At 39.7% G+C, this 25,482-nt stretch overlaps 1 protein-coding gene across 1 annotated transcript in view; it reads left to right on the forward strand.

The window, feature by feature from the left end:
* Window positions 1-371: 371 nt before the first annotated feature.
* The window catches only part of PPEF1 (protein phosphatase with EF-hand domain 1), a 29,961-nt gene continuing 4,850 nt past the window's right edge, over window positions 372-25,482 (forward strand). The window contains exons 1-12 of the mRNA XM_041472319.1: window positions 372-435; window positions 3,575-3,702; window positions 4,524-4,575; window positions 10,259-10,431; window positions 12,130-12,244; window positions 14,059-14,105; window positions 18,099-18,265; window positions 19,855-19,891; window positions 20,366-20,515; window positions 22,712-22,912; window positions 24,251-24,436; window positions 25,060-25,202. Coding sequence (XP_041328253.1) covers window positions 372-435; window positions 3,575-3,702; window positions 4,524-4,575; window positions 10,259-10,431; window positions 12,130-12,244; window positions 14,059-14,105; window positions 18,099-18,265; window positions 19,855-19,891; window positions 20,366-20,515; window positions 22,712-22,912; window positions 24,251-24,436; window positions 25,060-25,202 — 1,463 coding nt within the window. The remainder of the gene's footprint in view (window positions 436-3,574; window positions 3,703-4,523; window positions 4,576-10,258; window positions 10,432-12,129; window positions 12,245-14,058; window positions 14,106-18,098; window positions 18,266-19,854; window positions 19,892-20,365; window positions 20,516-22,711; window positions 22,913-24,250; window positions 24,437-25,059; window positions 25,203-25,482) is intronic.

The following is a 25,482-nucleotide window of genomic DNA, read 5'->3' on the forward strand; positions in this document are numbered from 1 at the left end:
GAAACCACTGCTGCACAGTTACATTAAGCGAACATGTAAGGAGTAAACTGTATTAATTACGAAGTTAATTTCTCTTGCATGCAAGTTGACAGTAATCAGGTGTGGAAAAAAAAACCCTGGTGTGGTCCAGTTTAGGTAGGATGTGCTGTACAATAATTTGTTATGGGCTGAAGGTACTTCAGATTCTGTCTTGTCAAGCACCATTTTTTTTTCTCCCTATCTCTCCTTCCCAATCTCATTCCTGTTAGGAGTACTAGGAAGAGCCCAGGAGCCCAAAGGAGTATAGCCCTCATCACTGAAGGAACACAGGAAATGTGTATAATGCTAACAGCTGAGAGAAACGTGCTTCGTATCAGCAGCAATTAAAACGGATGGGCAGCATCATTGGAACCATGGGGTGCAGCAGTTCTGTAGCTGACAGAAGGTCAGAGAATGGTGAGTGTTGCCTTTGTCTTCAGGACAAGTGGTTGTTCTCTCTCTAACACCAGTAGAGGATTGAAAGATAATGTTCCTCTCCCCCACAACTCCCGCCCAGTCCTGTTGTCAAAATATTTGTTCAAGGAAAATTATTTTCTAATTATTTTCTTTTTAAAACTGTGTATAGCTTTTAGATGCTGGCTGAGGTCAGGAAGCAGCTTTAGGCCACCTCTAACATTGACAGATTGGGTTGTAAAAGATTCACAGCATCTGGGACAGAAGCTAAATTTCAGAGGTCTCTCTGCTCGCTCTGTCACTGGCAAAGCTTTGGGGGTAAGGTATTGAGTGGAACCTTTTATGGCTTTTCACACCACAGGATTCCTGGGCAAACCACCCCAATTTCCCTGCTGTTGTGTGACCCCAATTATGAAACAATTGTAATAAAGCAGGGCTATTACAATGACTTAAAAATCAGTTTTCTGGCCTACCATGTGCCTGGCCTGACATTCTCCCTGACAATTACTGAGGCTGTCAGCTGAAAGTCTCCACAGGACCTGGTTAAATGTTTAATTAAACTAATGGATCATCACCCTCCTTTTAATCACACCCCACTTTGGTATGAACTCAGCAGTCTTTGCACAGGCAGGTGGGTTCCAGGATTCACTCAGACCTTTGTTCAGACCCTCTGTGTTCTCTTTCGAGATTTTTCATTAAAGCACAATTTATTGGTCAGCAGAGAGCCGTGTTACATGGTACTGTGCATAGTCTTAAGACATTATTATGTTGAACAGCCGTGGTTGAAAAGGAAGGCTCTTTTTGGCTACCAGGCCAGGATACGAGTCACAGGAAGCTGGTGACTGAGAAGCAGGAGCGCTTAGTCATGGCTACAGGGATCCCTGCTGACTGGTTTGAGAGCAGCCCTCAGCTTTGTGTATGCTACTACAAAGCAGCATCTGTGCTGTATCACAGTAGTGAAAGTAGAATGGAATCATCCGGAGTCCCAGACCTACCTGTAACTGAGAGGCAGATCTTCCTCTTTGGGTTTGCATGCTATGCTGACATGTGCCTTGCAAGACATTAGGGATGTGCTACTTGGGAATATTTCTGAGTGTGTAAAAGCTTGGAGTGGGCTGGAGGAGTTGTACTCTTTCTTGATCAACAACCATCAACACACACTGATGTGGGGCTTAGGATTTTGTGTGCTTCCTGGATTGTGTTTTGTCTTCTGGAGCTGCTGGATGGTTTCCTTTCTGCTCTTCTTCTTCTGTAGTCAAGGGATGCTGAACCATCATTTTATCTGCAGCCTGAGGCTGTACATTTCTCTAATGCATTAATAACATGAATTTAACAGATATTTGTTGGTGTAGAGACCTTCTGCAACTGATAACAATTTCATTTAGAGATGCAGTTTAGCCTAGTGTGAAAATCATGTTCTGGTTCAGTCCTGAGAGTAACAGTGCTGTAATAAGTACAATTTAAAAAAAAAAAAAAAAAAAAAAGAAAGACAGGAAACATTCTGTTAGATTTGCAACATTAACCACAGTGATTGATATGTATCTGTCTTATGTGATAGCAATGGAACTGTGCCATGTTCAGTGCTCAGGACCATTAAGCAACCCAGGGGGCTTTAATGGGAAGTTTAATGGCTCTGATGCTGGAAATCTGTTTCTGTGCTGGTGATTGTGCTTTGCCCCTTAGGTACTCTTCTAAACAGAAATGTTGGTGACAGCCTTGCTGTAATGTGTCAGACTTTCAGGTCTGTAGTGTTGGGGACTTCCAGAAAGGACAGAAAAGAAAAGAGATCTCAGAGTTTATGTAGGGTCTGAAGGATGCTCTTAGTCATATAAGGATCACATTTCCTTCAGGCAGGAGGATTTTTCTAGGATGTATGCAATATCTACAGGATGGGAGTCTTTCTGGATTTTGCTCTTGTCTAGACTAGAAAATGTTACCATTTTAACTATACTGTATACTCATTAAATTTAAAATAAACAACAACAAGTTGTTACAGCATCTGTAAGCATTTTTATAAAAATGTTTCCCTTTTGTTATACTCTATTAATAGAATCACTTTCCCATTAATATTTGTCCTTACCTGCATAGCTATCAGTAAGAAAAAAATAATTCTTACTCAGGTTCCACTCATCGTAGTATAAAACTTTCTGGTATTTGTGATCATTTACAATAATTGACTAGTGTAAACTGTTGTCCCTGTAGTACAGAGCTTTCCTTTACTGTTTTGCAGTGCAGGACAGTGTGCCCACCCCAGGACCTCTTTCTGCCACCAGATGTTTCTTTGCTTAATAAATTTTCATCTGAGCAGTTAATGGAATGTGATCTCTTTGTGGCATGAATGAGGCCTGAAGGCAGCAGGCTCTTTCTTCCAGGCTGCAGTCTTGATGATTGTTCTTCAGCAAAGTTTCCAGCAGTTTTCCAGACTGAGACCATAGTAGACACAACTTCTTAAAGTGCTGAGTGGAATGCATATTCAGCACATAGTTAAAAATGGTCTTCTGGGCATGTTCCATTGACTTTTTGGGGTGAGTGTTCTTTTGTTAACCAATCTAGCTAAAACAATACTTCATTGCCTTTTGGCTTGTCTATTTAAGCAACATATTCTACCCTTCAATACCGTTTGTTAACTTTTTATCCTAGGATTTGAATTTTGCTGGCTTGCTGATGCAGTTCTGCAGGCAAAAACTTTCTGGTAGAAGAGGCTGTTGCAAATACTGTCATTACATAGTTCATGTCACAGCTTGCAAAATCAAAGCTTTTTACTGCAGCTTGATAAAGAAATACATTGTTGATAGGGCAAACTGTTCTTCCTTCACCTTCCCAAAACCCATATAGTGCCCATCAGCTGGACATGACTGACTTCTTACCTGGGTACTGTCTTCAAGATAATTAAATGGGGAAGGTTATTAACTACTTAGGCCTGAGCCAGTCAGCTAGCTTGGGATCTGTGTTGGAAGACAGAAACAGTGAAGGCATCTTGTATTTTTTCAGTCTCACTTTTACTGGGTTTCATCTTATTGTTGACTGTGCACAATGGACAGAATTCCTCATCTGATTGCAAAATTCTGCAAAGGCGGCATGCATATTTTCTTTGTAGATTACCCTGCATCCATGTGTACTCCAGTGCTTTCTGTTTTGACAGTCATTAGAGCTGCAATCCTCATCCAGAAGTGGTACCGCTTCACCATGGCCCGCCTGGAGATGAGGCGCCGCTATTCTCTCAGCATCTTTCAGTCAATCGAATATGCTGATGAGCAGGATCAACTACAGGTTTGTGAGCTTCCATTCTTCCTATACAAGCAGTTAAGTTATCCCCAGGACTGTGGCTGCACAAACAAAATGTGTGTGTGGTGATTTGTTGTACAAAGCTGGGTCTTGATTAATGTCTTGATTAATAAAACTGTTTCCCTGCCTGACACATGAATTAAGTTGTGTGTATTCATACACAGACAAACAGATGAATGTAACTACATAGGCATCAGGACACCATTCTGCCCATACAGCATATCTAGGGTATAAGTTCCTGTATAGCAGCTCTGTTAGCCAGGGATTGCAGGTCATTTACGGATCACTAGGGGTGATCTTAACTGTCTGTGAGGCAATATGTGTGCAACAGAGATACCAGTGTTTCAGCCCAGTGTCAGTATCAGTATCAGCCCAGGCTTCCTTTAGGGTCAATATAGGAAATTTGGAACTTACAGGCCCTTGTGTTCATCCTAGCATCTGTGTCTAAAGTCTGTTAACTGCATTGTAGCAGTTGTTTCTATTGACTATGAAGGAAGTCTAGGCAAATAGTCTGAGTGGTGGGCAAGGTGAATTATACCTAGAAACATCAGCAGCACTGAAACAGCCCTGAAACATTTTATGTATTCATGAAGTGTCAGTGGTGAATTCATAGCAAAAAAAGAAAGGGAGCTGCTTTTGTAGTAGGACATAAATTGTGTCATTGTTGCAGGCTGATACTATGGGAATATACAGTAGTGACTTATATCCTCCTAAGTGGGAAACTGCAAGTAATAGAGTAAGAAAGATATTAATGTTTTTTGGACCACCTAAACTGATCAGTGTGTTCTTTTCTTTTTCATACTCAGCTATCCAACTTTTTTACATTCATGCTGGATCATTGTACTCATCCTGATTCAGGTAACAATAACAATAAAAGTAATGCGAAGATTGTGTTTGAAAAACTTGATGTGAGGAAAATTAATTTTCAATATGATATTTACAGCCTATGGCATATGCTGGGGTTGAGGTTTGATATCCTAAATACTGTAATATGAATTTGATCCTCTAAGTGTTGACACTGCTTACTATCTACTTTGTGAGTCAGAGCAGTCAGTAAGTCAGAACAGGCGTCTGTTGTCCTTATGAGAATATTCAGAGGTGTTCAGAGTGCTTTCTTATGTGTTACTGCCCCTCCTACAGAATCCAGTTTTCACAGCTTTCTGTTCATGTTTTCTTAAACTATAAGATGTGATTATTCAGAAAGATTGTGTTCAGTTGATTTAAGGCAGGTATAATCAAAGAGGTTGCTCTTTCTCCCCCACCGCCTTTGGCAGTTCTGGACCCCGTTTTAATTTAATTTGTTCTAGATTTTACTGCAACATGTATCAGTATGTGAATGATAAAAAAAGAAATAAATTTAAACTGTTGGAGATAAATCTTTTGAAACCATCTCAATTAAGCTTCAGTTATTCAAGGAATAACCTTTAATTTTTGAAGTCTTTTGGGATCCTTGGACATAACTTACTTTTGAGGTCAAGCTCAACAGAAGGACAGACTGAAGTGATTCCTAAGTCCAGAAAACAAACATGACTTCCCTGAACAAATTCAGAATAGATCTAATCCCAGCAGAGTTAAAAATGAGGCTGACCCCCTCTTACTGCATTACAAGAGAATGCCCTTTCTCTTTAATCTGGTCTAGCCACGGGTTATTTCAATTAAAATTTGCACAAGATACTTTGACAGCAGGATAAAACCATCATCAAAACCTTAAGTGGTTCAGTGTTTTAATGACAACCGGTAGAAATTGCAATTTTTCTCTCTTAAATACTTTAGAGTGCCTAATGCTCTCTGTGCTCTGCAGAAAAATAAATTACATTTGAGCCTTGCTCCAAAGGCAAGGCAGATGATTCAACAGTCCTCCCTTTGATTTTTTTCCCATTACTGCCATATCCTGAAAAAAAAAAATCTGCTTTGGTCATTTAACTTCTTGGGAAGGAATTGCCAAACTTAAAGAAAAACAAATACTGCTCACTTCATCTACTTCTTCATGCTGATGGTGCACCTCTGTTCAGCTTTTCCACCTGAATAGGAAAGAAAACAGTAGTGCTAGGTCTGAGGCATGGCAAAATATTGTTAATCTCTATTTTTATTATAATATTAAAATGGAATTTTACAGCTGCTTGTTGTAGATATGATTTATCCACCTTTATTAGCTGTGTATACTGACAGAGGGAATAAAGGTGAGGTGTCTCAGATGACTTGCTAGGGCTCAGAACATTGCAGAGCACACTGCTATATGCATGGGCTGTTCATGTGCTGGTGGAGATCGGAGCCTCACCTGTGCACAGGGAGGGAGATGGAAGATCCTGTGGGCTGCTCCTCATCATCACTGCACAGGTGACCTGTTTCCTGCCCTTGTAGATATTGGGAATTGCAGTTGTGGTTAAGGTTGAAACACATTAGATAAAGCGTATATGGTTTATAGTAAAGCATCCCTTTGTCTTGCTGGCTTAAAACTTCCATCTTTTAGGACTGACATTGTTAAGATTTGATAACTGCTCCAAAGGCTTTATTTTTGTCTTGGTTTGTTCTCCATTTCTAACACCGTGTGTTACAGATAGCAGAACCATAAACAAAACAGAAAAATTTTGCTGTATGTTTAATAAAGAGATGGCCAAGGCTGCCTATGCAAAGGAGCTTAGATTTTTTTTTATGAATTGAATATCAAATGTGTACTGTGTGGGTTGTGGTTATTTTTTCCAACTGCTGGCTGTGGGCATTCTTTGCTTTAAGCTCTTGATTGCTTGCCCCTGGAAGTGACCTTTGCAGCACTCATGCCAGCCCCACTCATGTAAGCAAAATCAGTGCTGAATAGAGGAATTCTTAAAGAACTGCTTCCACTTCTGCTGAATCACCATTTTAAGATGTGAACCAGAGTGTATGTAAACATAACAACCAGAGAGGCTTCAAATTGACTTTTCTGTTCTGAAGCATTTTCTAAAACCTGCAGTTCTCTGGCTTTTTATCTTTTTCATCAGTGTGTGCTTACTTAAATTAGAGCGATAGCAAATGGTTCAAAAGCTGTCTCCAAGAAGACAATATATAATATTCTTACCAAAGAATAGGTTGCCTGTTCTTCTCAGTATGTGATAAGAAAGTTACTTGAAAATTTGTGATCTGTGGTTTTCCTTACATTATAAACTACTCAGCCTCCACCATTAATCTTGTTACTTTCCTCTTTTTAAATCTGGTTTTTTTCAGATTATGTTTTTCAAAGAAAGAAAGCAGCTGCCATCTCATTAACACAGTAGTGCTTTTGATGTGATTGTTTATCTGTTATACCCTAAAGCTTTTTTCATCCTCTCATTCTCCTTAAGATGTCAGTGTAGTTTGTGATTGGGATATTATATAGCTGAGTGTCTTGTTTTGCTTCTAATTAAAAGCTATTTTGCAAGGGTTTGTGGAAAATAAGAAGAAAACCCTTTTCTAACTTATACTTTTCTCCCTCATTTCTTGAAAAAAAATCTTCCTACCTTCTCAGATTTCAATGGAAAGCTCTCTGGTCAGAGAAAGCTGGAAACTGCCTTTCCAGCAAAAGATGACCCATTTACTCACTCTTTTATGGGCACATTGAGGGTGAGAAGACTGCAGATGCGTCCTGAGAAAAATAGTGAGACTGGGAATCTAAACCTGTTCCTGTCAAGGTCACCAGGGCACCTCCAGGAGCCTTCCTTCAAAGAGGAACAAACAAAAAAGTGTTGTTTTCTGCAGTTTCACTCCCCATGATGCCTCCCTTGCAGCTTTAACACCCTTCCAAGATGTTTTACACAGAGTGATTCTTGCAGTGGGGATAAGTTATAGCTTCTTGCGGTTTGCAGCACCAGGAATAGTGTGAAGGAAGAAATGTTTGAAGCATTTTAGAAATCTCCTTCCTCTTTGTAGGCTCAGTGTCCATTTGGCTTTGACCTGAGGGCCGTGGATCAGTATCTGGCTTATGTAAGAGCATTTCTCAGGAGTCAGAGGTGCTCTCAGGTGCCCCAGTGGTCAGGCTGAAGGCATACAGATGGTGGCAGAACAGAGAAGTGATTTCAGATCTGCAGAAGTATCTGATTCCTGGTTACCCTGATAGTGAGTACATCCTTGGAAGTGGCAGCTTTGACTTGCCTTGAAAAACTCCCATGGCAAGGTGATCTGGTCAGGAGGATCAGGTATTTGGGCTTTCTGTGGCCAAATTGACTCCACTTAGCTCTGGGCATTTGTGTTTAACATGGAATATGGCTGTAGTTGTTTGTGTTTTGTTAATAGTGAGGGCTCAACTCTCTGAGCCTGGGCTAGACCTCTGGTGTCAGAGTACAAAGTAGGTCATTGCCTGTGCTCCCTCTAGTCAGTGGAGAGATACAGATGCTGGTAGAGAATGTTTCATTCTGTCTTAACATGTGTGCCTGAACCAGGCATGCCAAGACTTTTCATCCCTGTCTTTCAGTATAACTGAAAGAGCCTTGACGGCTTTGACTAGAAAAGCAAAATGGGGGGGTGCTGAATCCTTCAGAATTAGTCCTAAATGGGGCGTGTGGTGAGCTGGGGTACTTGCTGGACAGCATGGTGATTCCCTAGATTGCATTAGGTCATCCATTACTGACTGTTCAGAGACAGGACAGTCATGCTGTGCAGGAAGAAGCCTTAAAATCCAGCTGAAAGACAGCCTGAGGAGCCATAAGTACACTCTAAGATTAATGACCATGACTGGCTTTTGACAACTCATCCAGAAGTGGAAAATGGGGTATGCTTTGCAGAGATATGCCCTACAGGGAAGGATTGGGTTTCCCAGCCTGAGCATGTGCCAAAAGAGAAGTGAGTCTGTGAGGAAGGCAGGTTCATGTTCAGAGGTAAAGTGAAGGATGGATGGCCTGCTGTGTGCTGGAAGGGAAGGCAAGAGTAGGAGCAGGCATGGGCAGGTGTCTGCCTGGCATGAAATGCTGAGAAGATCACTGGCTCTGAAGGAGTCAAGTCAGATGAGGACAGCTGGTTAGAACAGGCAAGAAATGAGGCATTTGGGTGGTCTGAGGAGTTGGTTCTGTAGTCCCCCACTTCTTGGGAAGTGGGGTGCAGAGGGAGATACTGTCCAGAGACCTGCTGCTAGAGCTGGAGCAAGAATTGGTGCAAATGTGTTTGGCTGATCACTTGATCACTGTGTGAGAATCAGCAATTTCAGCCCACGGTGACATTCTGGTGTCCAGTCAGACAAAGCTGTAACTGTGGTGGAGGACTGCAAATCAAACTGCACTTGGTGAAAATGGTGAATCCTGAGCACTTGATGTTACTTGATGCCTTAATCCATTTAAATGGCTGAGTATAACATTGCATTAGCACTGAAAGTGCTAATCAGCTCCCAGCTGAAGTGCTGATAGTAAAAGAGGACTTTTTAAAATCCAGATTACATTTTTATCTATTTATTTCCTTAATATTGATTTTATCCAGTTGCAAGACAAGCTGGCCTTTATGAATCTCATAATTTATGAGGTCACATGCTGGTTTTGGCTACTGTGAGTTTTGAGTCACAGCTACAGGTCAGCTATAAACCAGCAATAAATAGTACAGCTACACAGCTGTAAATAATACATTTTTATTTGCAGTTGCAGGAAATCAGGGTTACAGAAAACTTAACTGTAGCCCAGCAAAAAGTGTTTACAACAATCATCTCATAAGAGCAACTCTGCAACAGCATCTGCTAGAACACTTTCTTTTAGGGACTGTTTCTCTCTTTTAGAATAATATATGACCAAGACAGTCTGCAAGAAGAAAACTGAAATCTGCTGATCAGTCAGTTACGTTTCAAGGTTATGTCAAGAAAAATATTGGATTGAAGCAATTAGCAGTGTTCCTGCTTCCTTCATATTCCAGGAAAATTAGAAGCTATGGTCTACTTTCACCACTCTGTTTTTGTTTACTTTGTTTCATCCAATAGTTTTATGGAAGCCAACCAAAAGCTGGCTTTGTTTCCTAGCTGTATCAGAAAGGAGTGATTTGCAATCTGCTGTGAATAAATATAATTTTGTTGGTGACTTTTAAAATAATCACTGTGACCTGCTGGTATTTAGCCTAAAAATTTTAAGTAGGAAATAAAAGCAATAGAAGGGAATCTTCAAAACCTGTATTAAAAACGTAATATTGAACTTTAAACAGATGATGGTCATTAAATGATCAGCCATGACTTTTGCGTCTCCTTGCATCAGGGGGAAGGAGAATGAAGGTTTGTACCAGGTGATGGTTCTCATTACCTGTGAGCAGACTGCTCCACAACTTCAGTGCAAAATGTTCTGCACCCTGACCACAGTTACTACAGTTGGAAAAGAGTTTTTGCCTGTTTTAAACTTTGGTTTGGTCTTTTCCCCCTTTTTGTGGTTGATTGGGTGGTTGGTTTTAGTATTGTGAAACAACCTGGGGAGACCTGGAGCTCTTCCACTATAGGAGGCAGGAGTCAGCCACTGTAATACTGCAGCAGTTAAAGCTGTTTTGTTCAACCAGTTCTGGCTATGCTGTTACAGCTCTATGGGTCCTGGTAGAGTTTATACATTTTTGTTTTCCTTCTATCTTGTTCCAGTTTCTCAAATTTTTACCAGCCCTAGTGCTCCTCAGGTGGTGGATGAAGACTTATGTTTAAAAGAATTTGAAAAGAAGATTGATGTTCCAGACTCCTATTGTGGACCACGACTCTCATTCCCCCTTACTGTTGAAGATGCCAATGCTCTCCTTCATGCTTTCAGGAATGAACAGGTAATTTGCAACTAGCTTGCTTTCTCTTTTTAACTTATTTTACATCTGTCAAGTTGTAGTTCCACAATCCAATGTAAAGCTAAACTGGTGCCCAAAGAGATATTTCACCCTTCTTTTACATCTCATTACTTTTTCCTGTTAGCCCAATGTGATCATAAATGTGCATGGTAAGCTGTCTTGGGAGATTGATCTGGCTGTAAGCTAACACAATAAAATCAAAAGCAGGCAGTTCTCAGACAGACCAGTTCCCACATTTGATTCACTATTTTGCTGCATGACACCAGACCTCTCCCCTGGGGAGGAGGCAAGGACTAGTGAAATGAAATGGGAACCCTTAGCAGCTGCAAGGCAGGGGTTCTCAGTGAGAGTGCAGGACAGGGGAAAGTGTCCTAACTTAAAATAGAAACTAATTATAATCTTTTTATGGGTTAAAAGTGTTCATTGTTTGGTCCTCTGTCTTTTGTCCCCCACCTCATTCCTTTAGAGGAATTGAGGTGTAAGGGTTAATCACCTCATTGCAGGGTGCAAGACTCCACCATAACAGTGGAATGACTATAAAGCATTGCTAATGTAGCAGAACAGAGTGATAGCACAAATCTCTGGAGTTCAAGCTGCAGCTTTCAAGGCACTGAGGAGGCTGTTCCCCATTCTCTATATTCCTGAGCAAGCCCTTTTGTTGCCCACAAGATGAAGGTGGAGCAGGGAGGCATTAAACGGGACAGCTTTCTTTGAACTTGTAATGATTTGTGCTTAACAATGTGCTGTATAAAAGGTGCAAGGGTCTATAATGCTTTTTAATTTACTGAATAAGAATATTTTTCTCTAGTAATTTTCTGTGGAGGCTGATTGTAAAAATATCAAATATAAAGCACATGATAAATGAGCCAACCCAGACTTCACCTTACTGTCCACTCTCCCTTCTCTGGAATTATGGCTGGCATTTTATTAAAGAAACGGTCATATGTAATTGGCCTTTTTGATTGCTTAAAGACATGAGTCTTGAAAAGTCATTCTGTAGCTCATCTATCTCCTCTACTAAAATTCCTCAGATCTCTGTTGAAATTAAAAGCTTTAAAAATCACCAACCAACAAAATTTTCATAAAAAACATCAGGAGAGAAGACCAGAAGCTTCAATGTTGCACTGTTATAACTTCTTCTCTGTGAACAGGAAGAAAACTCCAGTAAGGGCTGCCTTGGCAAGGGTTTTCTTGTGATTATTTTTGCAATTTGCTGAAATATCATTTATGGCCTTTGGATTTTTTTGTTGTTGTTGTTGTCTTGTGTTTTGGAGGTTGTGAGATATTTTTTGTTTGTTTGTTTTTTACTCACACCTAGAATGACATCCTTTTTGGTTTTTTTCCCAGTTACTTTAAACAGATGGCCTTATGCAGTGATTTTGAGTGCTCATAAGTCTTATCTCTTCTGAAAAATAGGAAGAATAGAAACAGTACAGTATAAATAAAGTGGGAAAATCTGCAAAACAAGTTCAGTAAGGGCTCCATATCCACTCACCGGGAAGGAAATGCAGAGCTATGAATGCTATTAATTCCCTGCACCAGGCCTTACAGCCTGTACTCATGTCTGGAGGTCTGCACTATAAATAACCCTGGCAGTACATGTCTGATATTAATAAAGCAGAGAGACCTATTGCTAATTCAAATAAGTCTTCCTTTTCTACCTGCTTTTTATTTTCACAGCTGCTTCATGCCCGTTATGTACTGCAGCTGCTAAGTGAAACTAGGAGGGTTCTCAAGGAGATGCCAAATATTACCCATCTTTCAACTTCCTACTCCAAGGAGATAACTGTCTGTGGTAAGGTGCCAGAGAAGATAACTGCTTTGGGCTATGGGTTGATATTCTAATTGGTTAGAGAATGATACTGACATTTCCAAATCTTGCCATTAGAAGAAAGTCCTCAATGCCCTAAAAAATTATTTCTTTTTATTTATTTTCCCCCACAAATGCATAAATTGGAGCAAACAAACAAAAAATACAGTTCCTGAGTCATAAAGTATATTTTAGGAAATTCCCTCACCTCCTCTTTCCTGTTCAACATTTCTGAATGAGTCAGTATTAATTCAGCTAACACTGCAGTGCAGCTTAAATACTCCTGCACTTCCACCTCTAAAATGCCACCAAGCATTTTGATCACTGGCTGTAAGTCTCACCTCTTTCTCCTCTCACTGAGAAAAAAAACCTTACTCAGTAATGATTTTAATGATTTTAATCATAATTTACTCGGTAATGATTTTAATGAGGGTTTAATATGGGTGACAAGAAAGACCTTTCATTGCCAGCATGACTATCTAGAATAAATTGAAATTATAATAACCCCTCATTTCTAAGGAGACCCAAGAGGATGGATAAGTCTTTATACAACCAACAATTTAGTCGCACAGAATGATGTGTCACACAGTAAGGAACTAAGAGCTCTTTGCCCATCTATTTTGTTACACTTTTGTAAATTATGGATAATGGGATGCGGTATCCTGACTTGATACAGAATGCAGTAGCTGCAAAACAGAGCAATAATGGTGACACAACTCTTGACATCTATCAGTGTGTGCTGTGTATAATAGTAAAGTGGTATAAGGGAGGTACTGTGGGACATGCAAAATAAATAATATTTTTTAAGATGTGATTATGGACCTATTTTGATTGTCAGGAAAGGGTTTGTTTAAATGAGGTTTTTTATAAACAATAATTTATTGACCAAGCAAACAAGACCACTTTCCAAACCAAGGAAACACAGATACATGATTGTTCACAACACATAAACATTCCTCTTCATGTTTGTATTGCATTTGCACTATGTAAGCAGCATCCTGTACTGAAACTAAAAGCTTTTGTCACCAGAAGGAGCCTCTGCAGAAGACAGATAACCCATTTTTAAACATAATTGGTCCAAAATGTTGATTTCTTATAATTTCAAATTAATAATGCAGATTAAATATATACCTGAAATGTTTGCATCCATGTATGTGATAAATATCTATCATAGCTTGAAAGATCCCTTAGAACAAATTCAGCAGGCTCATAATTAATCAAAAGCACAGAAAATGTATACACATAAAAATGTAATTTCTCTTTTCCTAATTATTGGTGGTAAAAGCATATTATCAAAGATACAATTTGAAACTGTTCTGCAGCTTTGTGGTGGTGAGTCACAGACATGAGAAGGTTGGCTCTGTGAGCATGAAATGCAGTCAGATGCACAGGGGATCTGTGCTGCAGTGATGCTTTGTGCTGGGGTGAAATCCTCCTGCCTGTTCCAAACAAACCTCTCAAAAAGGGCCCAATCCATCATTCCTGTGGCCTTAGCATTGAGGCACACAGGCATGGACACTTCTTGACACTCTCCATTACTTCCTGCTGGTAGTAGTCAAAACCTGTGCCTGAAACACGTTCAGTTGTGCAGTATAGAAAGGGCTACTTTGATAAATTTAAACCCATTAGTATATAAGAGTCTATTATATTTCAAAATGTCTTTTAGTGGCATTTTCTGGGTTTATGTACATAAGGAAAATATAGGGAAAATTTTATTAAGTCCAACTAATTCCAGTTTTATAATTCTAGTTTCTTCCTCAGTGAGAAAATTTTGTAAAAAAAGTTTTTGTTTCCTGTAGGAGATTTGCATGGAAACCTGGATGATCTTTTGCTGATATTCTATAAGGTAAGTAGGTACTCTGAGATGTAGCATTTTCACTTTAATTTGTTATTAATTTGTTAATTTGTAATTTTTCTTAATTTGTTATTAAGAACACATATTTATATGTGACAGATTTAGCACCATTAGAACTGCTCATGTGGTGCCCATACACCACACACACAAATCCTGGAACAATTTGGTGTCCTTGTCAGAGCTTTCCCTTCTTCATGTCCTCCTGCTCACTGTGAAGGAGATTGAGGAGATTATTATTTTCCTGAATGTTGAACTGCAGCATGAGCCAAAACATAAGAGGACTCCTTGCAAAGTCTCCAAAGTTCTGCCACTGTTTTAAATTCCATATTGACTAAAGTCTGCTAAAATCAGGAGCTGAGTTCCTGATGTAACACTACACCGTGGATAATTTTAACATTCAAGAAAAAATGCAGAAGCTTTTATTTAGGCCTTCCACTGATACCTGCAGGTTTTTTGGTTTGCTTTTGGGTTGGTTTCGGGGTTTTTGTTGTTTGGTTGGCTATTTTTTTGTTTTGGTTTGGTTTTTTGGGTTTGTTGGGTTTTTATTGTTGTTGGGGTTTTTTTGGGAGAGAGGTGGTTTTGTTTCTATCAGGTAACAAGAAAGAGTGGTGTTTAAAAGCTTTTTAAGCCTTGGAAGCAATCACATGGTCTGCACAAAATAGAAGTACTTTGTGTATCCTTTACATATCCTTTTTTATCATGCTAAAAAAAGCATAGCTTTTTACTATGTTTTACTGATGTGTAAAACAAATTAAGCTTCAGGCTAGCTCTTCCACAATTGTATGTTTAACTGAAGATGCAGGAAATGTTGTGTATTTAGTTTCACATCCATCTTCAGGATGAATCACCACCTTTGACTGAGCAGGTACTCTCTTTGATTTGAGCTTTCCGGGGCAGGGGGAAAGGGTTTGTGTCAGATCCGTACACGTTCATCTGCACTGAATGGAGACTGAAGTGAGCCAAACCAGGTGTTTAAATTATGTCATTCTCCCCCTGATTCCAGCTTTGTTACTCTTCATCTGAGACTTGTTCAGCGTAAATGTGGCTGTTTTGCCCAAGTGCACACCTGAAGTCTGTTGAAGTATAGTTAGAATATAATCAGACCTTTTTACAGAGTCCTGCTTTTCTTACTGATCAACCATCTTTAGCTGGTCCTTGGCTTGCAGTCTTTTGGTTGTTTAGCTCTCCTTTTAAAACTAGAATAAGTATGATGCATATTGGTTTCACACACAGAACCTGGAATGGGAAATATAACTATTTTGGAGATAAATGCTCAGGTAGAATTATATTTATGACTGCATTCAGCCTGCATTTTTTTTTTTTTTTGGAGTAAACAGATGCCAATTCTTTCCCCCCCTCTAATGGATGCTATAAAGAGAAAAAAACAAGCAACTCTTATCCTGACTTCAGTAAATTCAGAGCCAAAACTCTCACTGACTTCAGACTAGAGATAACACCCAGCTGTTCTCTGTTAAATTTCTAGGGAAGTCCCTTCCATCAAACCAAATAAAATGGGCAAATGTTTTGTTATTTCAAAGTAGTTGAGAATGTAGAGAACATATGATAGAGATGATTAGTTATTTAGAAGCAAATTAAATCACACTATTTTATGTCCCCTCTGAGCAGTTTTCTCAGATGAGCAGTGAGCCCAGTTGGCTTCTGGGATCCATTTTTTTTCTCCTTCCTAAACTCTGTTTCAGTTGGAATGGATTTCATCCTCCGAGTTGGTACCTTGGAGTACTACCTTAAACAAGAGGGTGCAATCCTAAATCATGCCATGGGAGTGATCTCGGTCTGCACAGGGCTGTGCAGAGCTGAAATGGATTCTGAAGGCCTGCATGCAGATCAGGCTTGTCACTTTCACAGTCCACCCCCAGCAAACACACAGAGCTGGCAATATACAGCATATTGATACGATGCTGCAAATGGTGTGGAATCCTTACACCTGGTTTGGCTGAAGCTAAGACTCCTACTTTTTCTTCCTCAATAACCAGTTTGTAAGGTTCATTCGGACCTAGCATTAATCTTCATTAAATTACAGCGTTTCCTGATATTCCTTGAAACACTTGAATTTTAAATTATGTATTGCTAAGTTAGATTGTTAAAGAGATGCTATAGATAGAAATGGCCTGAAGCGGTAGAAAATGCCAACAACAAACGGAAATTAATTAATCACTAACCCAGGAGATACAGTAATGATGCCCAGCAGCAAGTTACTAATCATTAGAGGGCCGTGTTTGCCTCTCTGACATGTCAGAGGCTGCAACAGCCTTTAATTTAGTTTTGCTCTCTTTGTTGGTTGAAACCACAGAAAAGGAAAGTGCATGAGTGTGGAACAAAACTAAAATGTCACATTGAAGTTGGAAGTCCAAACCAAACTTGTTTAAAACTCAAATTGTGTGTAATCTTTTCCAAAAGAAGGGTGACAGTGTCTGGAGCATGCTCCAGTAAATGTTTCTTTCCATGAGGACTGCAGTTAGAGTGGTTGTGTGTATAGTCACAATCCGCTGGTGGATTCACATGCCTATTGGTTTTAAGGCAAAGCTTGTATTTATTTGTTATTTATCTATCTTTCCAGAAACAGCTGCTGAGTTTCTGCTGTCTGTTCCACTCCTGAAATCCATCCTCTCCTTTATAAAATCACTTCAACCCACTGCATTAGAAGAGCCTCATGCATTGCCACACCTGTGAGCACAGAGCAAGCACAAGCCTTCTAAGTTAACTTGGAAAGGGCTCAGGACAGGCTATAGCAAAATCCAAGGAATCTGAAATTTACAGCAGCCAGGATGGAGAGACCAGGGTTCACTACTGCAACCTAGCATGAAAGCACACAACACTGACTGGGACAAAAAAAGATATTCTCATAAGGATTACACACTATATCGAGTCCCTGGCCACTTCATACATCCTGCACTAAGGCAGAATACCAGTAATGCCATAGGAACACAAGAAAGGCTTGACACTGATACTGTGGATATATTCAAGAAGTGGGATGTCTTGCAATGCTGCCAGAACTTTTAAGAGTGGCTTCCACAGTTATAATGTAATTTTATAGATGTTCCATTGGTATTTCTTGTGCATATCAATTGAGAAAACAGAGGTTTCCCTCTTCTGGCAAGTCAAAGCTGAAATACTGTTTCTGGTACTGATGACTGGAAATTATGAAGCTACATATAGGTGGTGCTATATTTTCTGTAAGATTTTGGCACCCATTCATGTGCTGGTAATTAATCTAATAAAACAAACCATCAGTTCAAAATACTTGTATTTACTATGTCACCATTTATAATGAAGCATTTCTCTGTATCTTTAGAAAAAAAAAATAAGGTAAGAAATACCTGTATATCCAGCCTCTCAGGTTTGTGAGCTTTCAAGTGTATCTTGGCTCTCATGTGTAAAATTCAAGCAGTGCTTTCAGGATTAAAGCAACTGAAATCAAACTCTTCAAGTCTTAAGTTCGGTCTTAAGATTTTATATCCTCTGGACTACTCCTCAGTCCTTCTCAGGAATTTTGGAAGCATACACTGCAAACAATGTAAATATACAAAATCCATTCAAACTTACATCAGAAGATAATTTTTCATGTATTTCTTACCTTCCATTCAAACTGAATGACTCCCTTCTGAAATTACACAAGTGTGTAATTTCCTGGCAACAGTTGCATTAACAAAAACGTATGTTTTACTACAAGACTGATGTTCTTTTTGGTCCCTTTCAATTTAATTTAATAAGTAGAGGAAAGGATTAGAGATGACATTGTAAGAACAGCCAGAAAGGTCCCCTCTTCTCTAATGGCTCAGGTTGTCTGATAGGAAGGTTTTTATTCTAAACAGTGGAGATAAATAAATGCTGCTTTTTAGATCTCTGTATTATGCAGATTTTTTTTTTCAAAATTTCTAGCAATGGGATCTCATTTAAATTCTATTTCCTCTATTACAGTAGCATAGCAGCCTCTCTAAATGCCTCTTTTTTTTCTTTCTGCAGAATGGTCTGCCTTCAGAACAAAACCGCTATGTCTTTAATGGTGATTTTGTCGACAGAGGGAAAAATTCTATGGAAATACTTATAATCCTATTTGCATTTCTTCTTATCTATCCCAATGATTTACACTTGAATAGAGGAAACCATGAAGACTACGTCATGAACCTGAGGTAGATTTTGGGGGTGGGGCTGGTAATATCTGGCCTATCACTAGAAATATTTGAGCTTTTGAATGCTACTTTAGCCACTGTGACACCCTAAAATTAAATAATGTTTTATTAAGTAGTCAGGTGGAGCTTTGCCTTTTCAGCATGTGTGTGGGAAAGGAACATCCTCACTACACACAGACATTTGAATGGCAGTCATGTCCTGTCTTTGAGCTGATCATAGTCCATTGAAGTCAGAGGGTTTAGTGCAGCTTCCAGAGTATCAAAATTGGGGAAGGACGGATGGAAGCACATATTTAGCAAAATCTGATATTTTAGTTAACTTTGAACTAAGATTTCACTTCTCTAACACAAGGGGCAGGTAAATATCCTACCCTCTACTCAGAGGAGCTTCATCAGTTGGAGATGTCAGTGCAGGAAAGCTGACGCCCTGTTTTCTAACACACATTTGCACTTAACTGTGCAGTGCAGCCAAGGGAGTGAGCACAGCCAATGGCTCTGGCTGTAGTTAAAGTGTGACTTGGAGACAAAAAGTATCTCAGAGATGTGAGAACTCCTCAGTCCTACTCCCTACAATTCTAAACTGCCCCAGAAAGCCTTTGGGTGACTGACTGGTGGGTAACCTGCTGTACCCCTTGGATCATTTGATGTGGCACACAGGATGTATTACTGTTTTAACACAGGCCTCTGTGTTAGCATCTGTCAGAGGCCCATAGGCAAGTCCTACTAATGATCCACAAAAGAGAATCAGTTTCACGTGATAGTTAATTTTTCAGCACTTAATTGAAAATACCCCAAAAAACAACAAACATAAACCAAGATCAGTTACTTAATCTACAAGGTAGGAAAACCTACCTTGTAGATTAAGTAACTGATATTAGCTAATATTTTCTGCTGTTTTCCTCCCCAAAACAGCAGAAAATATTAGCTAAGTCTGTGATGGTATGGAATGCAGAGATGTATTTCTGTCTATCACTCTTTGCTATGTGTTTTGATTAGTAGTGCTGCACACTGGTAAGTTTGAAAGCTGAGTGTTGTGAAAATGCCCCTCGCTGAAAGATATCTTGGTGTTAAAAGAATTAGGTGTCAAAGTCCTTGTCCCTTGTGGGAGAAAAGATATGACTGTTGGATGAAACTCTGAACAATCTGATCTAGTGGAAGGTGCCCCTGCCCACATCAGGGGCTTGGAATGAGATGACCTTTAAGGCACCTTCCAACCCAAACCATTCTATGATATGATTATATGATATTTAAGACAAAAACTCTCTGAAGGTTTTGTGGGAATTTTTGCCCATCATCAGGTTCCTTTGGAATTTCTCTCTGGTGTCTAAAAGGTAGAGCTGGCAAAAAGGCCTCTTAAGAAATACTAGGCTGGATTCTGTTCCCAACCTCCATTATGCACAAGAAACCAGTTTAAGTCAAACTTAAAATTCTCAAGTCAGAACGGAGGAAAGCACATTTCAACTGAGGTGAGATGGAATTGCAGATGAAAAAGGGGGCTAGTAAAAGGGGGCCAGTAAAACACCATAGCACAGGAAACCATGCAGGAGAGGCATACTGAAAACCAGTTCATGATGCTGTCCTGTTTTCAGATATGGATTCACAAAAGAAGTTTCAAAGAAGTACAAGGTAAGATTCCTCCTCCTTCCCCTATATTTTTTTGGTAGTCTTGCACATGTAAAATGAAACCTGTGTAAACAAGAAAAAGTCAAACCAGTTTATTTAGGTGTAGCAGAGCATTACTTTAATTATGTAGGTGAAATTATTTTGGCCAATCAGTAGAATAACTGACAAAACAATTTTAAGTGCTCGTCTCTTATGCCCAGAGATCTGTGGGATGAAATAAGTAACATCCATAAGAACAATCAAGAACACAAAAAGAGGTGAACATGAAAGAAAAAACTAAACACTACAGAGACAATCCAATGGCCCCAAAGTAAATGCTGGAACATGTTTATCAGGGTTGCAGTTCAGGATATCACCTGAACAAAACTGTTCATATAAATTGTATATAAATTGTAGCAGACACTTCAGCAAAATCTTGAATTTAGAAGCAACAGAATCTGCCAGAAATAGGATCTAATGTAAGGGTATATTTTACAGGATCATTGGAAACAGATTTTGTGTCTTCTGCGAGATGTTTTTAGCTGGCTTCCCCTTGCCACTATAATTGATAGCAAAGTTCTTATACTACATGGGGGGATTTCAGACACGACAGATTTGGATTTCCTGAATGCACTTGAGAGAAATAAGGTAAGAGATCATATTAATGTGAGGGCAATTTTGTTTTCTTTTAAATTTTTTGCGGTACAAATGCTAGGATCGAGTCATTTGCATTAGGAAAGTAAATGGCAGCAGTATAAGGCCTGTAAGAAAAATTATAGTCCAATTTTTCTTCAAAATCAGGGCTTAGGAAGCAAGGATGCAGTAGGTTGTCTAGCTCTCCAGATAACATGGGTCTTTTGACCTTAAAATAGTTAAAGCCACTTTAGATGCCTCCTCCTGCAGTGATGACCCATTAGCCAGAAAGTATGAAAATGACTTGATTGTTGGGCATTTCCTTTAAACACTTTAGAAATCAATTTAGCCACATATTTCCAGCACTGCCTTTTTTCCTGGGGCTGTGCTTCTGCCATCTGTTGTGTGGGGGAAGTTCTCCACCTGTGAGGCGCTCCCTTGGCAGCAGCTGAGCGTTGTACATGTGAGAGAGCCTTTCCAGAAGGATCAAAATTCAAGAACTGGCCTTGATAAAACAGAATCCACTGCTTTTCAGGGATTTAAAAGACAAAAATGTTCATTTTTTTTCCTGAAATGATGAGCAAACACAGACCTTAAATGGTGAGGGATTTGTCTCAATTTGAACAACTAAATCAAGATCTCTGCTTGTGATCAGGGTGCTGAGACTCGTCATAGTGGAGATCCAGGAGATCTGGTGGAGATCATTACGTCGGCACATGTCTCCAGTGCTGTTCAAGGAAGTGCCCTGTTGGCTAGGGATGTGCCCTGTGGCCTTAGCCTGCCTCTGAAGAAAGTCTTCTCTGTAGGTCCCCTCCACCAGTCCCTTTTAGGCCAGATTTGTGTCTTGCCTCTTCACACTAGTTCACAGCCATAGTGGAGCATCTCAGATGGCATAGGAGACCAATGTTTGAGCAACTTAGTGTACCCTGTCATCAATGGCTGTTGAATCTAGAGCTATTTTTGTCATCCTCATATTTTCTAAAGCAGAAATAAATGCTTTGCAGGACAATCGGTTGTGTCTCTTTTTTAAAGATATGAAAAAGGACACAAATACTTCTGATCATTGGAGTCTAGGCTCCGTTGGCTGCACCACTGTGCACTAAAACTGGGTCCTAACCATGAGCTGAGTTCTGCCCATGCTTTCACCAGGGCTCAGCTCTGCATGTTTCGGTGAAATGCAGTGTCTGTGAAATGCAGAATTAACCGGTCAAAGTGGCTGCCACAGGAGAGCATTGCTAATGAGACATGTGTGGGCCACAACCCAGGGCAGTGTCACTCAAGGCCAAGTGATGTATTTTAATTGGTGCAGCTGGCAGCTGACAGGTTTCAAATACTGGTCAGTGCACTGGTGAATAACCCTGTGTTGTGCATTTGTTTTGAATTAGTCCTTTTCTTTGTTAAAGAGTAAAATCTGGGGGTCTGCTGACTGCGTATGTTTTATTGGTGAGTGTGGTTTTTTTTGGTTTTTTGGGGGTTTTTTTGATTTTTTTTGGAGGGGCATCTTTTATTTTGCTTTGGGTTTTTTGGGTTAGTTGGTTGGTTTGGTTTGGGGGTTTATTTTGGCTTTGTTCTAGAAATAAGTTAGTACGAGAGAATTTCAAATGAGAAGACATTCTCTGGAGAAGAATCCATGTTAATGATCATTCGTGAAACCATAGCGCACCACTCCAGAAAATCAAATGACCACAGATGTTTGTGGAGTTTGATTTAACAGTATAAAGCCTGGTGTAATATTCCATCAGTTTCACTACTGTCTTCCTGATACTCCGTTTAATTTAGTCAAATTAATCTAACAGCATGGTACTGTGTCAGAGCAGAAGTGAATGGAGTTTCACCTTATGTGCAATATGAATGTATATTTTGTTTCCAGGGAAGCTGGGCACTGAAGTGTCTTCCTGAGCCCAGGCCCTACTTGCTGTATAGTGAGACCTTAAGATTTACTGTGTTTGGAATGAGTGTGTGTGTCTGGATAAGAATATGAAAGCAGCTCTGAAGAGCCTGCTTACTGATAGGTATAAAGCAAAATTTCTGCAAGTGCCAAATACCTGCAGCTTCTCCCAAACCTGTGAAATCAGGACATTATGGGAGTTAACATTAGTTGAACTCTCAAGGAGTTCTCTTGAGTACAGGAAACATGAGCTGATGTGCCTTTCAGCCAACATCTCTGTATCAACTTTTGTTGTTGTGATGGTAACTTTTTTTTTTTTTTAGTTGAAATCTTTGATGCGGCCACCAAAGTCAGTGAGAAACAGACAGGACCAAGTGAAGAAGAGAATTCCCACGACCAAACCCAGTAAACACATTGCCAACCAGCATGTTGCAGGGAAGACACAACACATCTCCTCATCGGACTTCACTGAGCCTTCAGGTTCAAATTTGCCTCCAGACCCCGCCCTGAAGGAATGGAAACAAGTAGGTGAAACCAAAGACTCAGTGATACCAAACCCCTCCTGCACAAACTCAGCCGGTGTTCTGTGCCGGCAGTGTGTTCATGGGTCTGACTGAACTGTCTCTTAATAGGAAAACAGTCATTCTAAGGAGTATATTAGATACCTATTAGTTTTTTTTGGACGCTTTTTGTAGACCTGATAATAAAAGCTTGGGGTTTTATACCTTACAAGTAAAATTCACCCAGTATTTTCTTTTCATAGCCGTTAGGAGGAGGAAACTGCTCAGCAGGAAATGGATTTGCCTGCCCTCGTGTGGTTGGATCTGTTGGTACATAAATGGTTGTTGGTTTAAACAGGTCAGACTGCAATTGTTGGTGAGATAAAGCACCTTTTTTTGGCTGTGCTTTTGGCAGCTGAATGCTGATATCGCCCAAAAAAAGCCACCCAGCTCCTGAGACATACAGGCAGATTACTCAGAAGTGGGAATTTTTTGTCCTCTGGCTGTTCATTTAATCTTGAATATCAGAGCAAATATAGAGGTTTTGTTATACTGTAACTTAATAAATTGTGACAATTTGGAAAGCTTAATTTCTCTGAAAATCTGACTTCCCAAGATACCTATCTGACCTACAAACTAACATAATGAGCACAGGCAAGGCTCCCCTTTCCCCACCAAATCTGACACTCCCCCAGCTAATCAAGCATCCAGTAAGCCATGCTCACAAACATGAAGTGGAATGGGTTAGTGAAACCTTGCCCAGAAAAGTTTAAACAAACACATTTTGAATAATGTTTGCTACTGACTAGAATTAAACCATGATAATTCATCTTCATGTCTGAACCCTGCTAAAGTGCTAATATGTAAAATGTCAGTTTAAAATGTGAGCTAACTGAAGAAATAAAGCCAAAGGCAACTCTTGGCATGTTTAGAGCAGGTACTCACAAGCTTAGATAAAACCATTGACCAATATGGTTGTGCAGTCTGTCCTGGGAAATAGAAAATGCCTCTCCTATTAACATGTTAAGAAGGCAGCTTTTTTTCTCTTTGAATTAGCCCAGGTAATGTTTCTGGTACACCTGCCCAAGTCTGAAGACTTCAGCTGTGAAAGGAGGTACATTGCTGAAATTATATTTCTTCTGAAGCAAAAAAGTTAATCTAAAATCTAGATAATGTTTCTTAAAAAGTAGAACAAAAGTCCAAGCCCAAAAGAATATGCTCCTGAAAGGAAGGAAAAACCTCAAGGCCTATGTGTTTTTATCCTGTACTGTGGGGCTTTTGCTGTGGCCACGACTTTAGACAGCCATACTGTTAGTCTTCCTCTACTATCAGTCCTCACTTGCTTGAGTTTGCTGTTTATAGATCCTTGACATTCTGTGGAGTGATCCAAGAAGCCAAAATGGCTGTACACCAAACAAGTGTCGAGGAGGAGGCTGTTACTTTGGTCCTGATGTCACTGCCAAGCTGTTTGAGAGATATAATCTGAAGATGCTCATCAGGTCTCATGAATTTAAGCCAGAAGGTTATGAGATCAGTCATGATGGGAAGGTAAGATGCTTCCATGTAAAGTAGCATTCTCCTGTGAATTTCACAGGAACATCCACAGTATATTTTTCTGCAAAATTTATTTTAAAAAAAGACAGTCACTTTGTTAAACTGGGTTTGGGGGAACTTTGTCCTAGATAGATGTTACAACAAATTACTGAGTTCTGAGTAACAAAATTTTTACATCTTTAGGGAGTGAAGACCAATTTATTACTTACATGAAAACAAATGGACATCAACAAAATCCCCAAGAGTTGTGTGTAAATGCAGTTCAAGACATGTTCTAAGGCTCTAGAAGCCTTTAACTTACTGATTTCTCTTCTGGCCCTTTCTGCTTTTTAACATGCTGTATTGAGAGGCCAACAAGAATCCTGAAAATCAAGACTCTCTTAGAAAGAGGTTTCTCTTAAACAGCATGTTATATCTCACTGCTCTCTGAAGTCTGACAGGTCAAAAATAAAAGCCCAGAGCTCTGACTCAAAAGGCAAGAGCAATTTGGTGAATCACACATTCTTATATGTAGACACATAATTTTGTAACCTGGAATTTTTTCTCAGATCAGTTTCAGAAATAAGTGTCAAGAAGAGCTGTTGTGGCCAATCCAGTTTCTTTGTTTCCTGTGTCAGGTTATCACCATATTCTCTGCCTCTAACTATTACGAAGAGGGCAGTAACCGGGGCGCTTACATCAAGCTGAATCCCGAGCTGACCCCTCGCTTTGTGCAGTACCAGGTCAGCAAGCTCACGCGCAGGCAGAATCTCCGGGAGAGGTAAAGCTGTGTGTTGCATGCAGTGAGCATGGACTCACCTCACAGTGAGCGTACCTGCCACAAATCTAGAGCTTGACTGAATAACTGAACAGGCATCCATTTTCCTTGATTCTCACTGGTTTTCTATTTTACAATTTAAAAATTAATACAGCAGACCAAACATGTTCTGGGTGTTTAACTTGGTTTCCTGAGAAACACCCAAAGGTAATTAGGTGAGGTAAGCAGTTAGAACAGACGATTGTCAGGGAGTCATAAATGGCCTGCACCTGTCTGCTTTAAG

This window comes from Pyrgilauda ruficollis, unplaced genomic scaffold, assembly GCF_017590135.1.
Source record: "Pyrgilauda ruficollis isolate IOZ18807 unplaced genomic scaffold, ASM1759013v1 scaffold29, whole genome shotgun sequence".
In the NCBI taxonomy this organism is placed as follows: domain Eukaryota; kingdom Metazoa; phylum Chordata; class Aves; order Passeriformes; family Passeridae; genus Pyrgilauda; species Pyrgilauda ruficollis.